Source organism: Apium graveolens, chromosome 10 (genome assembly GCF_009905375.1).
Source record: "Apium graveolens cultivar Ventura chromosome 10, ASM990537v1, whole genome shotgun sequence".
Lineage (NCBI taxonomy): Eukaryota > Viridiplantae > Streptophyta > Magnoliopsida > Apiales > Apiaceae > Apium > Apium graveolens.
In genome coordinates, this window is record NC_133656.1 from 174618006 (window position 1) to 174636758 (window position 18753).

General features: G+C 36.4%; 1 protein-coding gene across 1 annotated transcript; it reads left to right on the top strand.

The window, feature by feature from the left end:
• The first annotated feature begins 3881 nt into the window (after window positions 1-3881).
• Window positions 3882-5345, top strand: LOC141692449 (1-aminocyclopropane-1-carboxylate oxidase 3-like). Its single transcript, XM_074497293.1, has 4 exons — window positions 3882-4074; window positions 4177-4403; window positions 4567-4903; window positions 4985-5345. The coding sequence occupies exons 1-4, from the start codon at window positions 3970-3972 to the stop codon at window positions 5282-5284; spliced, it is 969 nt and encodes a 322-aa protein (XP_074353394.1). The 5' UTR covers window positions 3882-3969; the 3' UTR covers window positions 5285-5345.
• The last annotated feature ends 13408 nt before the right edge of the window (window positions 5346-18753 follow it).

Consider the following 18753-nt stretch of genomic DNA (forward strand, 5'->3'; position numbering starts at 1 on the left):
ATCCATAATCTTGATTTATATCACTGAGGCTTGATCAATTTCTTGAGCTTCTTCCAGTGAATTAATTCCTCAAGTCTACTTTGAGAGATCTCTTTGACGATAAAACCACTATTTACTTGTTGCATTCTTATTTGAGTTGAGTTAAATCCTCGAATAAACAAATAGGCTATGACATATGCCTTTCACATACTGATCAACATGTTTCCCATTAATTTTCTCTAATGCCTTCTTCTTTGCCCTGCCTATTACAAAAATGGAAACATGACAGTTCCAATCATTTACTACCTTCTGTAGGAATGAGGCTAAGGGCCATGTGGGATTCATTCTGATATCATTCTCATAATAGTTAGCTATCCATCTTGAATTTATCTGTTTCTGGTGAAAAGTCTGTGTGCATGTGTGTTTAGGATTGTACACCTTGATCTGGTAGGTGTCTGTCCTCTGTGACTTTGAGGCATATATCTTCCACTCACATTTCCCTTCACAAATAAACCTCACCCTACTTCCATAGTTCATGCACTGCTTAATAGGTCTCCTCTCCAGTATAGCCTATTTTTTAACTGCATCTCTAAACATTTTTGATATTGCAAATAGCATACCAATCTGAAATTTGGGTTCCTTCATGTCTGTCTTAGGGTTGAATACTGGATAGGGAATCTCATCCTCATCAGTTCTATTAGAGGCCATCCTCTCTTCTTCACGGTCTATAAAATGACTAGAAGCATCAGATGCATACCCTTCTTCATCTTCACTAACACTATCTACTTCCTTCTCCATCTGCACATTGGCCTTGCCTTCTTCATCAGTTTTTTTGACCTTGCCATCTTTCTCAACTGTATTGACTGTTGTTTTGTCCTTACCTTTTTTCTTAGCTTTTTCCTTGCTCTTCTTCTGTCTTTCACTCTTGTGATAACATACTTCCTCATCAGTGATGTCTAAATTTGAGGAGTCAGAATGAAAACTGCAGTCACTTAGCTCATCTTGGCCCTTCTCTGGGATGTACTCCTCATCACTGTCCCCATCACTCTGTAAATCACCTTCATCATCAACCATTTCCTCAACATCACCCATTTGTTCGACATTTTCCTCAACATCATTCATAGGTTCAACATATTGAATGTTCATATCATGTGAAGGTTAAAAGTCTTGGGTAGGTACACCATCAATATTAACAGCAGTCAGAGGTATCATGGTCTCTGAATCAACATATATCATTCTATCAACATGCATTAGTTCACACATCTCAACAATATCACTGTCACTTTATAAAGGCCATAAACCCCTAGAAATATCTGTCTTTGGTAACTTATATGAAAAGGTGTGTGCTCCTAATACACTACAATCCCTTAACATATTTCCTAACTCTATAAGGCTCATGGTGTCACTATCACACATGTCAACAAAATCAATTTCTCCACCTACATATCTCACAGGGTTCTCTTCAAACTTTCCACCATAGTGTAGTTTAATACTAAACAGTCCTGGATACTCTGCAAAGAAAATGAAGAAATAATTGCATACAAATTCATACTCTATACACTTAAAACAGTGCAAACCCTAATAGTACAGAACAAAACCTAAAATACAAAAAAAACAATCATTTTCGACTATTTGTACACTCATGATGAAACACAAGGGACCACCATAAACATATTTTTATCACTTTCTAGTATAAAAACGAAAAGGACTACACGAATACAGCTCGAAGCACATGCAACACATTAAACAGACAAAAAGACTCAAAACTAAACTATAAATTCATATTCTAACAAAATAAAACCCTAATCGAACATATATGGAATACAAAAAGCCCCTTTTCAACCATTACTTTAGAACCCTAGTTCTCAATTAGAGCACTAACCTCCGTAATCGGGACCTTCATGAGGCTGGTAAGCATCTCTATCTTTCCTATCTCTTATGAACCACGCCATTGTAGCAGCAACAACGATCTTCTAGCGGGAAAAGGAGTTTTGTTTTCTTCTCTAAAAGGCGGGAGACATAGATGGAAACTTCTTTTAGTAAAGTGGCAGAAGAATACGACTGTCGCGTTGTAATAAGGATATGACAATCATACCCCTGCAAAAATAGACGGAATTACTGGAAGTTAACGGAATCACGCAAACTGTAAAAAATTTATTACTACGGTATTTCAAGTGAGAGATAGTGAAAGTTAGTATTGCAAGTGGTCTGACACCCAAAATGTAAATACATAAAGTGCACTTTACTCTTTTTTTAATCACAAAACATAGTAACACACACCTGTTCAAATAATCTGAATCCCAAAATTCAATTCGAACTATAATATACGATAAAAATTCAAAAAAAATTGATTTGGAAAAAAATTCGCACATAATCTCAAATATTAGGAGAAAAATTTAAATTTAAAAAATTTGAATAAAAATCCGCATTTAAAAAGGTCCAGATAAAAATCGGTTAGATCCACATAAAATTTCGAGTAATTTAATAAGTTTGGAAAAAAATTATTTATTATATAAAAAATATAAATATATAAATTTTTAAATAATTTTTTATCTAACTGCATTCTAATATTGGAGGTACAACAATGTTCATATTCTTGGTTCGCTGATTTGATAATCGAGAATATTTGATTTTGTTTTAAGCCAGGTCCCAAGTGATCTCATATTTTAAAGAAAATTTGATCTGACTCAATCTTTAAAAAAATTGGACGCATTCTACTTTTTAAAAATTGGGCTTTATACATAAATAGGTTTTTTTACATCTCTGCATAGTATAAATAACACCTAATAAATAACAATCGAAATTAAAATATTAAATTAAACTATTAGTTATATTTTTTGATCCAAATATAAATAGAAATTATTATTAATATATTTATTTAATTATTATATAATTAGTGGGGACCAAATCCAAAATTAAGGTGAAACTCAAAAGTGCAATTAGATAAATAAATATTATTTAATTATGTCAATATAGTAGAATCTGAATTGGGGCGAATATCATTTATAATTTAACCATGTTGGTATACAAAATTAAATGCGAGTTGGAGTAATGCCAATTAATTTTATAATATACTAAATAATTAAAATTTGTAATTTGATATTTTGCTATTTTAATAATTATTGGAATTGATTTTTTTTTCATTACTAAATTGCAGGGATATATGGTATTTGCTTTCAATAACTAATTTTTTTTATTATATTTTGGAATCAGGACTTGTTAAGTAACATAAATTATAAAATATTTTTTTTTAAAAAAAAGACAATTTTATAACTCGGTTCAATCATGTGCAAACTCGAATGCAATAAAAAAATTCAGTTATATTTCATAATATGTATAAAAGTTGCGTATCGTTACTAGTCGTATTTTTACAAATATATTCAGAATATAGTAAAAATACAAAACAAACTTTATGAAAATACTATTAGTTCAAGTTAAAGAATACTTATTAATTTATTAATAAAAATGAGTATCTCTTCAATATAAAATATAAAATACGTGAGAATTGAACCAATATTTAGAGTTACAAATGTTTAAAGTCTACTTAGATATTCTTGACATATTTACAACAAATGCGGGACTTACTTCATCTGTTCAAGCAGAAAACCAAGTAAAGAGAAGGAAGTATTTTTCGAAAAAAAAGGAAATATTTTTCAAGAGTTTTGAATATTATAAAAAGTGTACCTTGAATTAGAAATTTAGAAGTACAAAAATGGAAAGAAATATCCAAATTTCATAATTATAAAATAATTGAGGAAAGAATATTAAATTTTGTGTAATGGCAAATGTGAAATGTGATTAATACATTTTATAAATATTAAATTTTCTTCAGATTCTTTCTTACTTTGTATTCTCCTGGAAAATTAGCGGGTATGACACAAGTTGTTCAGAGTAGCTCTTACTCAGTTACTCTATAACTAGGACCAAAGTCTCGCCCTTACATTTCACAAAAGCATAAAAAGCTATTTATATTTGAGAAAAAAAAAGGAGATGGAGAATTTCCCTGTTATCAACTTGGAGAAGCTATATGGTGAAGAAAGAGATGTTATTATGGAACAAATCAAAGATGCTTGTGAGAACTGGGGCTTCTTTGAGGTCGTCTCTCTCTCTCTCTCTCTCTCTCTCTCTCTCTCTCACTCTCAATATGTATGAACTGTTTTATGACTAACTGGTGTGTTGATTTTACGTGGATTGTAGCTTGTGAATCATAGCATCTCAGATGAACTTCTGGACACGGTGGAAAGGTTAACAAAGGAGCATTACAAGAATTGTATGGAACAGAGGTTCAAAGAAAATGTGGAAAGCAAAGCTCTTGAAGAAGTTCAAGCTGAAGTTACTGACTTGGATTGGGAAAGCACCTTTTACTTGATCCATCTCCCTCAATCCAACCTTTCTGAAATCCCTCATCTCACTGATGACCACAGGTTAGCTTTTGTACACTTAAATAATGTTGAGCATATTTATAAACATAAGATGCACTGTTATAGATTATAATCTATGTTAGATTTTTATCAATGCAAAAATTTATTTAAAATAACGATTTTATAAGCTTAAATCTTGTTGATACAAATTTTATGTCGACAACAGGAAGGTGATGAAGGAATTTGCTGGAAGGCTAGAGAAACTAGCGGAGGAGCTATTGGACCTGTTTTGTGAGAATCTTGGTCTGGAAAAAGGATACCTAGTCAAGGCCTTCCGTGGAAGCAATGGTAGTCCTAATTTCGGGACTAAGGTGAGCAATTATCCACCTTGTCCTAAGCCTGACCTGATCAAGGGGCTTAGATCTCACACTGATGCTGGTGGCGTCGTCTTGCTTTTCCAAGACGACAAGGTCAGCGGTCTCCAGCTCCTTAAGGATGGACACTGGGTTGATGTTCCACCAATGCGCCACTCCATTGTCATCAATCTCGGTGATCAACTTGAGGTACACCTACATAGTTGTACAATCATATAATAATTACTTCTGCACAATCATATAAGTCTTTTATGATGGATGTAAATGCAGGTTGTAACGAATGGCAAGTACAAGAGTGTGCCTCACCGTGTGTTAGCTCCACAGGATGGAAATGGTCGAATGTCTATTGCCTCCTTTTACAACCCTGGGAATGATGCTGTTATCTATCCGGCAGAAACACTGGTTGACAAAGAAGCTGATGAGAAGAATGTCTACCCGAAATTTGTTTTCGATGACTACATGAAGCTTTATGCTGGGCTCAAGTTTCAGGATAAGGAACCGAGATTTGAAGCAATGAAAACTGCGGGCGCTACTGCTAATTTGCCCCCTGCAGCTGCAACAGTTATGTAAATTTATATTATTTTGATGCCTCATGTATTCGGGACTCCCCAATCCTTATTTCTATCTTCAATAAAGTCACCAGTTTTGAGTCTGCCTTGCAAATTTACATTCGCCTCTCGTTGATTTGATTTTACTTAATTAGTAAGACGGGATTTGGTGGATTTCAGTGATCTTATTAAACTTAATAGAAAAGTTAACAACGGATCATGTAATATTTGTTAACGGAGAAATTTGGTAATAACAAATCCTGAGGTTCGTAACCGGAATCAAGATCTATGACGGTGGTTTTTCGGCGAAAAATATGAACAGTGTTTGTTGGGAAACATGAACAGCGTTCGTCGAGAAACATGAATTTGGTGGTGGTGATTATTGGTGGCTGAGATTGCTTAGGGTTGGTGGTGGCTCCTTAAGGCTTTCGCTTCCGACCCCTTGCAATTTGCCTACGTATCCCTATTTATAGGGAATCAAGCCAACGTAGTTCCGGGGGAACAAGAAACCTAACGGACTTAGATCACTTGTCCCGAGGTCCAGTAGGAAACCTATAGGAAACCGTCTTCTACTAGCTTTAGGATTGTCCGCCGATGAGGCCCAACCACAAAGGCCCAAGGCTCGTCCGCGGTTTCGAGACTTCACGGATAAGGCATCTCCCTGGCCAAGGATAACCCTTTGCTACCAGCTGTTTCTCTAATCTGTGGACGCAGGTATAACCGTGGTCCACCCCAAATATTGGACGCATCCTTGTCCCCCGGATAAGGAGCCCCTACCTGATTGCAGGACAAGTGATCCCAAACTTTAGGGTGCAAAGTGCAGGATACTCCAAAGTCTCCCAACGAGGACACCCGTTGACTACAGAGACAGAGCAACCAAAGCACACACCAAAGTTTACCCCACATCCCCAATGAGGACACTTATTGACTACAGGAAGAGACCTTCCGTCCAGGCATACCCTTGAAGGTCTCTGACCACGGACACCGCCTTCCTTGTGGTTGCATTACAGGAAGGAGTTCTTCAATAAAGTATCTGCAAAAAATATGTTAGTAATAATAATCTTCTTCCTCCTTAAAGCATCCAAAGTCCACGTCCAAGCAACATGTCAAAGTTGTATTCCGCGCCAAGTAGAATCTAAGGGCGCGCCCAAACAATTTTGTATGTTGGCGACACCATGTGTCATCAACCTTTGATCTCTTCTTTTTTTATTACAGGGTGCGCTCTAACTTATTCAACGGTTAGGGCTCGCCTTAACTCTGTCCAAGGAAAGCCAATGTATGAATATGTCAAAGTAATCATGTCCGAGAGATCTGTCAAAGGAATCTATCAATCAAACTTTTAGAGCTCGTCCTAACTCTTCCAATGAAAAGGGCTTGCCCTGACCCGTCCAAGGGTTTTGGCTCGCCAAGCTGTCCAAGGTTTGGGCTCGCCCTAACTCGTCCAAGGTTTGGGCGCGCCCTAACTTTGTCCAAGGTTTGGGCTCGCCCTTGAAGGGTTTTAGCACATAAACGCATCGAAAACGTAAATTTAAATCTTAAAAAAAAACCGAAACCCTCCGCAGGATCCATGCGAAAAATAATATTTAATTCGTAGTTTAGTATGTTTACCTTAAGAAGCTTTACGTTAATGGAAAGATGGAGGTCTTTAATGGCGATCCAAAAACGATGAATAGCAGCTGCTGCTCAAGTGTGAAGCACTCCACCGGTATCCACCAAGAAAACGATGTAATGAAGGAGGAGATGGAGAGAATTAGGGTTTTGTAAATCTTTTTGGTTGAGGCAAAAATAGGGTCTATAATAGTATATTTATAGGCAAAAATTTCAGCTGAAAATTTTCACATAAAATATTATTATTATTAACCCTTTATTATTCTCACTAATAATTAAAACACCTTTTAATTATTAATCATTTTTCTAAACTCTTTAGAAATAATTTTCTCACTTGATTTAATTTCCAAAAATTAAATTCTTAATTAATAATATTAAGAACCTTTTCTTAATTAATTTATAATCAATTAAATCTCATTTAATCAATTATTAAATTTGTCAATTAATTATTTATTTCATAAATAAATAATTATCAGCCATTATTAATTAATTCCTCCACCATTAAATCATTCTCTTTTATGGTGTGACCCTGTAGGTTCAATATTAAGCCGGTAGTAGAAATAAATAATAATAAAACTATTTTATCATTATTTATATAAATTCTCTAATTCATTAAATATGATTAATTAATTAATCATATTTATTCTACATCGTGAGGGATACTTCTCAGCATATCGCGACTATCCGGATAATACGAATTCACTGCTTAGAATATCAAGAACCTATTCAGTGAGTAGTTACCGTACAATTAATTCATTCTACCCTGCAATGTCATGATTAAATACAAGGCATGGAACTTGTGTCAAGCCTTTCTTATTTAATCACTTGCTTTCCCATTCACTATGCTTAGTTCTATTTAATATAAATTAGAAACTCCTTTCTAATTTCATTCACTCTGGCCAGAGATTCCAGAACTAGCATAAGTGGATCAGCATTGAACATTCTCTTCCTTCACTGGAAGGGGTAGATCCTTTATTGATCATACACTATCTTCGTATACAAATTCCTATACCCAGTAGAGCCCTTATAATTGTCCCTGGAGACTAAGAACTAAACTAAAGCATAGTTCAGTGTACACAAGATTACTATGATGACCTCAAGTCTAAGGATACTTGTACAACTATCACTATGTGAACAACTGCTGACACGTGAGTGAACTCCATCAGTTGTTCAGCTGTGCGAGTCATGTTCAGTGAACTTATTCTATAATAAGCACCTACATACTAGCTATAGTGTCACCACACAAATGTCTATGAGAACAGACATCCTTTATAATGAAGCAAGCATAGTATGTACCGATCTTTGCGGATTATTATTTACCAGTTAGTAATCCTACGACCAGAAACTATTTAAGTTTAGAGTTATCATATTTTAGGTCTCATTATTATGATCTCATCACAATCCATAAAAGCTTTACTCTAAACTGTGGTATATCTTATTTAAACACTTAAAATAGATAGAGCCTGTAATAAAAATAAAACAAGTCTTTTATTAATATCAATGAAATCAAAACATATTACATAAAAGTTATTCCTAAATCCTCATACATGATTGGACTTAGGACATATCTCTTTCAATCTCCCACTTGTACTAAAGCCAATCACTCTGGTATCTAATACCCATCCTGTCTTTATGATGATCAAAGTGACTTTGAGAAAGTGGCTTTGTTAAAGGGTCTGCTATGTTGTTATGTGTGTCAACTCTCTCGACGTTGACATCTCCTCTTTCAACAATCTCTCTAATCAAATGAAAGTGTCGCAGGACATGTTTGAAACTTTTATGAGACCTAGGTTCCTTGGCTTGTGCTATTGCTGCATTATTATCACAATACAACACAATAGGCTCTTCAACGCTAGGAACAACTCCCAACTCAGAAACAAATTTCCTCATCCAAACGGCTTCTTTTGCAGCCTCACTTGCAGCTATATATTCTGCTTCCGCTGTGGAGTCAGCCGTTGTAGACTGTTTGGAACTCTTCCAACTAATTGCACCACCATTCAGAGTAAACACGTACCCTGACATGGATTTGCTATCACTTTCTGATTGAAAACTAGAGTCAGTATAACCCTCTATTTTCAACTCAGATTCACCACCAAAAACAAGAAAAATGTCCTGAGTCCTTAGCAAGTACTTAAGGATGTTTTTCACTGCTTTCCAGTGGTCTTCACCTGGATTGGACTGATATCTGCTCGTCACACTAATTGAATAAGCAATATCAGGCCTTGTACACAACATCGCGTACATGATAGATCCTATTGCTGAAGCATAAGGAATCTTACTCATACGCTCTCTTTCCTCAGGTGTCTTAGGAGACATTTTTTCGGAAAGGGACACTCCATGGCTCATCGGTATGAGACCTCTTTTGGAGTTTTCCATGCTAAACCTTTTAAGCACTTTCTGGATGTATGTACCCTGGGTAAGACCTATCATTCTTCTAGATCTATCTCTATAGATCTTCATACCGAGAATGTAGGATGCTTCTCCCAAGTCCTTCATGGTGAAGTTCTTTGATAGCCATACTTTGACTGATTGTAGCATCGGTATATCATTTCCTATAAGAAGTATGTCATCCACATACAATACAAGAAATGTTACCGTGCTCCCACTAACCTTCTTGTAGACACATGGTTCATCTATGTTTTTTATAAAACCAAACTCTTTGATTGTCTCATCAAAACGGATGTTCCATCTACGAGAAGCTTGCCTTAAGCCATATATGGTTCACAGCAGCTTACACACCAGGTGTTCATTTCACTTGGAAAGAAAACCCTCTGGTTGTGTCATATACACTTCCTCCTCAAGTTCCCCATTGCGGAAGGCCGTTTTCACGTCCATTTGCCAGATCTCATAGTCGTAGTAAGCAACAATCGCAAGCAAAATCCAAATTGATTTTAACAGGGCTACAGGCGAAAAAGTTTCATCAACGTCAATCCCTTGCCTTTGTTTGAATCCTTTTGCCACGAGCCTGGCCTTATAGGTCTCCACCTGGCCATCTGCTCCAATCTTTCATTTGTATACCCACTTGCACCCAATAGGCTTAACACCTTCAGGCGCCTCAACCAGAGTCCATACTTGGTTGGTATGCATAGATTCCATTTCGGATTTCATGGCACTGTGCCATTTCTCTGAGTCAACACTACTCATAGCCTCATTATAGGTCATAGGGTCGTCATCATCAATGATTGACATCTCATTGTCATTCTCAATGACAAGGCCATAATACCTCTCAGGTTGGCGAAACACTCTCCCTGTCCTACGAATGGGCTGTTCCACAGAAGGTTGTTCAGTCTGAACAGGTGTTTCCATTTGATCCATAGTAGTTTATGCTTCTTGAACTTCATCAAGTTCAATTTTGCTCCCATTGTTTCCTTCAAGGAAAAACTCCTTTTCCAATAAGGTAGCATGTCTGGAGACAAACACCCGATGATCGGTGTAAAAGTAATACCCCAAAGTCTCTTTAGGATATCCCACAAAATTATATTTTACGGATCGAGATTCCAGCTTATCTGGGTCAACTTTCTTGACGTAAACTGGACATCCCCAAATCTTAACGTGTTTAAGACTCGGTTTCCTTTCTTTCCATATCTCATATGGAGTTTGAGGAACAGATTTGGAAGGCACCTTATTCAGTAAATATGCCGAGGTTTCCAATGCATAACCCCATAGAAATACTGGAAATTTTGCATAGCTCATCATGGACCGAACCGTGTCTAACAAAATTCGATTTCTCCTTTCAGATACCCCATTTAACTGTGGAGTATATGGAAGAGTCCACTGGGAGACTATACCATTTTCTTTGAGATAATCTAGAAACTCTCCATTCAAGTATTCACCACCTCGATCTGATCGAAGAGTTATAATACTGTGTTTAGTTTGTTTCTCCACTTCATGTTTATATTCTTTGAACTTTTCAAAGGCTTCAGACTTGTGTTTCATCAAATACACATATCCGAATCTAGATCTATCATCTATGAAAGTAATGAAGTACGGAAATCCACCCATGGCTTGCGTAGACATTGGTCCACATACATCTGTGTGTACCAATCCTAGCTAATCTGCAGCCCACTCTCCATGTCCACTAAATGGAGATTTGGTCATTTTACCCAATAGACAAGACTCGCATGTAGGATATGATTCAAAATCAAAGGGGTCAAGTAACCCTTCCTTATGCAATGTCCCCAGTCTATTTTCACGAATATGACCTAGCCTACAGTGCCATAAATAGGTCAGATTTTCATCATCTCGTTTTCTTTTATTAGTGTGTTCAATATGAAGTAAATCATGCTCTACGTCGCATACATACAGACCATTATTTAAAATTCTACGTCCATAAAGAACATTATCTCTAAGGATAAAACATTCATTATTCTTAATAATAAATGAAAAACCATCCAAATCCAACATAGGGATAGAAACAATATTCCTCACAATAGAGGGAACATAATAACAATGATTCAAAATAATAGTCTTGCCCGTAGGCATATGTAAACTAAATGATCTTACAGATATGGCCGCAACCCTTGCTCCATTGCCCATACGTAGAATCACCTCATCTTTTTCAAGAGTCCTACTTCCCTTTAGTCCTTGCAACGAATTGCAAATATGAGAACCACAGGCGGTATTTAATACCCAAGTAGAAATTTGACCTAGTGACATATTAACTTCGATCATGAACTTGCCTGAATCAGAAGCGGTAGTCTTACTACCCTTCCTCTTCTTCAATTCTGCAAGGTAAACCTTGCAGTTTCTCTTCCAGTGTCCTAACTTGTTACAGTGAAAGCAAACAACTAAATTAGGATCAGTCAACTTGTGAGCATCTAGTATGCTCCGTGGTGATAGTGCAGAAGACATGACGAATATAGTAACACATAACAACACTTAGCAAATATTCAATGTCATTTCAAAACACTATATGAATCGGGTCTTTATTCATAAGTGTCTCCCACTAGTTTATCTAATTTATTCAACCCCCTAAGTGAAAATTAAGCATTCATAATGCTAGTGGGAATAGGGATCCTACATTCCATCACACAACCTCGGCTGTGGCACGAAACGTCATGTGATGTTCAATAGGCAGACAACTCTTGTCAATTACATCTTATGTTATTCCCTAATATAAGTTTAGCCTCTTGAATAATTGAGTCACGGTTGTGGCACGACAAACTCAATATTCTAAGTCAAGTATAATCCAACATTTCGTACAATTGAATCAGTCTCCAACGGCCCACGGCTGTAGAACGTACCGACCTTTAGATTCTAATTCAATGTACACATCTCTATGTAATAGACAAGTATTTCTTATTTCGAAATCAAAGCCCTCAGCTGTAGCACGAAACGACAATGATTTAAAAATAAGAACCACTTTCTACCATGTTGGAAGGCTATGACCGACACAAGCCCGTTGTGTCATTGGCCAATTACTACTTGATATTATTTAATTTTAGAGGGATTATATTACGTTACAATCATAATCATATTATAAAGAGATTCTTCCTTTTAAATTAAATATTTCAAATCAATAATCGATATTCAGATGATTCCCAGATCGGGTGGAGCATTGTCAAGAGGCGTCACTTAATAACCCTTTCTTACATATAGAAATCTGTTGTTGATAGAATCATCCTTTCTCTCAATATTGAAAATTCATATTCAATTACGTGTTTCATAAACACAAGAACCTCATGATCGTATTCATAATATTTATTGTTAAGGCAAGAAACGATTCCTATTCTAGATTTTCTAGAGCACGCCTTATATTGATTTAAGTTCACCTAAATCTATCATCGCATGGTAAACATAGGCATATATCTCATATATAAAATTAAATAAACAAGTAAATATAAAGTGCAATAAAGTAAATGTGTTTGGTTATGGCCCCATCCTATGTGATCTTTATCAAGCTCATGATAAAGATCAAGGTCAATCTAATATGGTGATGGAAATAAATACAACTATTTATTACATAAGTCTTCTTGTATGCCTCGTCTTCTTCTTTGTATCACCTCCATTGGATAGCCTTCTTGAGTCTTCAATTACATTACATGATTGAAAGTAAAACTAATCTAATGAACTTACAAGAATAACTCGAGTTACATTCGAGATTTATGATTACAAAGATTGACGACATGCAAGTCGTATTTAAAACCAAAACCAAAACCATTACACTAAGGTCGAAAGGCCATAACCATCCACCATGCTCATACAAAACATAAAAGCATGTTAAAATACATAATCTGATCTTAACATATCATATTATCCATGATCTAATCATAAAAAGAAAATATGACAAAAATTAGAAAAATCAGAATCAAATCAGAAAAACAAGAATCACTGTTTACGGGTAGTAAACGATGTCAAACGCCTTACAGACGAGTTGTTGATAACTTTAGCTATCAGTTTTGTTCAGATGCTCGTTTACCTATGGAATAGGTTATTCGTTTGCGTAAATCGGACACCAGACCCAGATTTCAGCAAATCTGCAGCACCTAATTCAGAATCCGTATCTAATATGATTATCATAATTAGAACAAACATAAATCATGTATATATCAGTATATATACAGATTACATAATCATCTTATGATTATACAACTTACATGAATATCACATATTCAAAACCATACATATATAAGCATATTATATCAACATCAAATCATGGCGAATCACGTATATGCTCATATATCGAAAATAGTTAAACACATAAACGAATTAAAAACTTTTCGCAAGTAGCTCTGATACCATTGAAGGGTTTTAGCATATAAACGCAGTGAAAACGTAAATTTAAATCTTAAAAAAAATCGAAACCCTCCGCAGGATCCTTGCGAAAAATAATATTTAATTCGTAGTTCAGTATGTTTACCTTAAGAAGCTTTACGTTAATGGAAAGATGGAGGTCTTTAATGGCAATCCAAAAACGATGAACGGAGATCCTTAGCAGCTGCTCCTCAAGTGTGAAGCACTCCACCGGTATCCACCAAGAAAACGATGTAATGAAGGAGGAGGAGATGGAGAGAATTAGGGTTTTGTAAATCTTTTTGGTTGAGGCAAAAATAGGGTCTATAATAGTATATTTATAGGCAAAAATTTTAGCTGAAAATTTTCCCATAAAATATTATTATTATTAACCCTTTATTATTCTCACTAATAATTAAAACACCTTTTAATTATTAATCCTTTTCCTAAACTCTTTAGAAATAATTTTCTCACTTGATTTAATTTCCAAAAATTAAATTCTTAATTAATAATATTAAGAACCTTATCTTAATTAATTTATAATCAATTAAATCTCATTTAATCAATTATTAAATTTGCCAATTAATTATTTATTTCATAAATAAATAATTATCAGTCATTATTAATTAATTCCTCCACCATTAAATCATTCTCTTTTATGGTGTGACCCTGTAGGTTCAATATTAAGCCGGTAGTAGAAATAAATAATAATAAAACTATTTTATCATTATTTATATAAATTCTCTAATTCATTAAATATGATTAATTAATTAATCATATTTATTCTACATCGTGAGGAATACTTCTCAGCATATCGCGACTATCCGGATAATACGAATTCACTACTTAGAATACCAAGAACCTATTCAGTGAGTAGTTACCGTACAATTAATTCCTTCTACCCTGCAATGTCATGATTAAATACAAGGCATGGAACTTGTGTCAAGCCTATCTTATTTAATCACTTGCTTTCCCATTCACTATGCTTAGTTCTATTTAATGTAAATTAGAAACTCATTTCTAATTTCATTCACTCTGGCCAGAGATTCCAGAACTAGCATAAGTGGATCAGCATTGAACATTCTCTTCCTTCACTGGAAGGGGTAGATCCTTTATTGATCATACACTATCTTTGTATACAAATTCCTATACCCAGTAGAGCCCTTATAATTGTCCCTGGAGACTAAGAACTAAACCAAAGCATAGTTCAGTGTACACAAGATTACTATGATAACCTCAAGTCTAAGGATACTTGTACAACTATCACTATGTGAACAACTGCTGACACGTGAGTGAACTCCATCAGTTGTTCAGCTGTGCGAGTCATGTTCAGTAAACTTATTCTATAATAAGCACCTACATACTAGCTATAGTGTCACCACACAAATGTCTATGAGAACATACATCCTTCATAATGAAGCAAGCATAGTATGTACCGATCTTTGCGGATTATTATTTACCAGTTAGTAATCCTACGACCAGGAACTATTTAAGTTTAGAGTTATCATCTTTTAGGTCTCATTATTATGATCTCATCACAATCCATAAAAGCTTTACTCTAAACTGTGGTATATCTTATTTAAACACTTAAAATAGATAGAGTCCGTAATAAAAACAAAACAAGTCTTTTATTAATATCAATGAAATCAAAACAGATTACATAAAAGTTATTCCTAAATCCTCATACATGATTGGACTTAGAACATATCTCTTTCAGCCCTAACTCGTCCAAGGTTTGGGCGCACCCTAAATTTTCCAAGGTTTGGGCTCGCCCTAATTTTTTCAGCAAATACCCATTTTCTTGGACGTCCTTCCTTGGCCGTTCGTCCTTGACTGTCCATCCTTGGCTGTCCGCCCTCATTAAATTATATCGACCCGAATTTGACTTGGAGTACCAAATTTTGGCTATAACAACTACCCCAAAAATTCCATATGTCATTGGAAATGGGATTGGAATTTTTAAGGTTCTTGGCTTCAAAAATTTGTACGCATCGTTCTCTTAATAAGGTGCACCTATGTTGGTGTAGCTTTCAGGGCGCAGCCAAAGAATTTTAACTGATTAATAAGTCAATCATGGAAGACATTCGTCTCCATTATCTTTAAACCCAAGCAAAAATTTATGTTTTCCTTAATCATGAGGGCACACCCTCCGCATATTCATCTATGAAGGCGTGTCCTCGGTCTTGGCATCTTTCCCACCCCTTTGAGGGAAATTCCTCTGTAAGAAGTGCATCTAACTCGACAAATTCTTTAAACTTGGATGGCGCACCTTCTCTTAGAGGAACATTTTTATAGACAAGGTTTTTATCTCTGGAGGGCGCATCCTCTACAAGAGGAGCATCATCCTCAATAAATTCTTTATCCTTGGAGGGCGCGTCCTCTGTAAGAGGAGCATCTACCTCGACAACGTATTCATCCTTGGAGGGCGCTCCTCGATAAGAGGAGCATCTACCTCGACATGGTATTCATCCTTGGAGGGTGCATTCTCTCTAAGAGGAGCATCTACCTCGACATGGTATTCATCCTTGGAGGGTGCATTCTGTCTTAGAGGAGCATCTACCTCGACAAGGGTCTTCATCTTTGGAGGGCGCGTCTTCTGCAAGAAGAGCATCTACCTCGACAAGGGTCTTTAGACGTGGCGGGCGCGTCCTCACTAACCCAGTTAGGGAGAACCCTGAGGATTTTTCTCAGACACCCGCCAAATATTTAGGGCAATCCTGAGGGTTTTCTCAGATACTTCACGTTTGCCCTTGCTTCTTCTAAAAGTTACAAGTAAAACATATGATTAATCATGGCTTCTTCCTCAACATAGTGATCTCTTTAGAATGACATGACTCTAATTTCCAAGGTAACCATGGTTTCGAATCCGTGAAACGTGAAAGGAAATTTTCTAGTAGTTGATGTTGGAGCGGTGTTTTAAGATTTCAAAACCATAAGGAGATCCTCTAGTCAATCATATTTCTTCTCTTCCAACTTAGCCTTCAACATGTGTTTGATGATCTAATTAATGCCTTCAGTCTTATTATTTCTCTACGGGTGGTAGACCGTGGCAAATCCTTTCTTTATGTGTAGATCTTCACACAAATTTTGTTTTTACCTCCTTTTTATCAAATTGCTTTCCGTTGTCCGATATGAGTTTATATGGGATTCCAAATCTGCAGATAATAGAGTTGAAGACGAATTCCCTGATCTTCTTTGCTGTGATATTTTCTAAGGGCACGGCTTCTGCCCATTTAGTGAAATAATCCACAGTCACAACAACATGCTTGACACCCCCTTCTCATGTTGTAATTCGCCAATAAGATCAATACTTCACATGAAAAAGGGCCAAGTACTTATCATTGAGGTCAGAGAGGCAGTCGGGGCAGTCGAGTAGTTGGCAACAAACATATCCCAAACAAACTTGAAAGCATCTTTTTTCATTGACGACCAATAATTCTCTTTTCTGAGAATATTCATGGCCAGCGAACCACCCCCCGAGTGGCTGCCGCAAATTCCCTCGTGTACTTCCCCGTGGATGTTGTCACATTCTACACCATCGATGCATTTCAGTAGGGATTGATTAAATTCTCTTCGACAAAGAACTCCAACATACTCCACATATTTCGCTGCTTGGTAGCCGAGACGCCGAGCTTTCCCCTTGTCTTCCACCAAAGTCAATACGCAGATATAATCTTGTATCAGAGTCATCGAAGTTTCTTCTCGGACCGCTCCAAATTGCAATATATTTACTTGAGGGATACTCAAAACTTCTTAAATTCTCAATGGACTCTCTCCAAGCAACACACTTCCATCTGAGAGCCCATTTTTGCCAAGGCATCTGCGGTATTGTTCTTTTCCCTTGGCACACACTCTAATCTAACTTCGCCAAACCTCCGTAGTAGGCGCTGCACACACCTCATGTAAAGTTCAGTTCAAGGTCTTTGATCTTAGAACCTCCTATCCACTTGGTTGGAAACAAACTCTTAATCATTCCGTGCTACCAATTTTATAATTTCAACTTCCAATACATCTTTAGACCATTGATTAGAGCTTCATACTCCGTATTATTATCCGTCGCATGGAACTTGAAGTGTATGTCACTCATCAGATGGTGTCCTTCTAGAGTAACCGATGCAACTTCGGTGTCAGCCCCATCATTATTAACTGCTCCGTCCACATGCAAAATCCACCAAATGGGTGGGAACTCTTCCTCCACAGTATTATGAGTATTCTATTGTGAAGAAGTTCTGGCCAACCCTATAGCTCTTTCGTCGATCTCGGAGTCAAACTCACAAACTCAAGCAAGACATCGGCCAAAGCCTAACCTTTGACTGATGTCTGCGGAGAATAGTCCAAATCAAATTATCCCAACTCTATTGCCCATTTTAACATCCTTCCTGATGATTTCGATTTAAATAAAATTTGCCTTAATGGATAAACGGTATGAACTTCGATCTTGTTAGATTAAAAATATAGCCTTAGCTTCCTAGAGGCCAGGATCAAGGCATAGAACATCTTTTAAATGTGTGTATACCTAATTTTAGCGTCTACCAAGATTCCAATATTTACTTGAATCATTTTCATCCACCGAGATAGATATTATGTCTTCAGCCGAACCCATTTTCTCTACAGATAAAGGTATGTATGGATCCAAGTTGATATAAACTCCGCGAAGGTCTTCCGTCAAGGCTTCTTCCTGTTAAGGCGCACCTTCTTGAGGAGGGGCTTCTACTTCATCAGGGGCTTGCTCTAAGTTTTGCAGCATCTTAGCTTTTCCATCAAGCATTTCCCCATTGATTTCCTTCTAAACTATATCACCTTCCAGAGGAATCTCATCTTCTTATAAGCATTGTAATAAAGGATGTTGGTCGAGCTTCCATTGTCCACGAAGAATCTGTATACATTCTTCGTTCTGATTTGAATTGATATGACAAAGGCATCATTATGTGGGTCCTGTACCAATTTTTTGCATCTTCTTATCTGAAAGCAATGTCCATGGATTCTCCTTTAAATATCCTTGATGGCCTTGTTACCAAACTGTGGGTGTGGGTAAGAGGTATGTACGTTTCTTCCCTAGCATATCTATCAAGTCCTCGATTTCTGCTCTCCACATCGGGGTCTCCTCCAAATATTGCTCGGATGCTTCCATCTCTGACAAATTTACTTTAT

Coding starts and splice junctions, on each gene's coding strand:
- LOC141692449 (XM_074497293.1), top strand. CDS start 3,970: ATGGAGAATTTCCCTGTTATCAACTTGGAGAAGCTATATGGTGAAGAA. Junction 4,404..4,566: donor CATCTCACTGATGACCACAG/GTTAGCTTTTGT, acceptor TGTCGACAACAG/GAAGGTGATGAAGGAATTTG. Junction 4,904..4,984: donor ATCTCGGTGATCAACTTGAG/GTACACCTACAT, acceptor ATGTAAATGCAG/GTTGTAACGAATGGCAAGTA.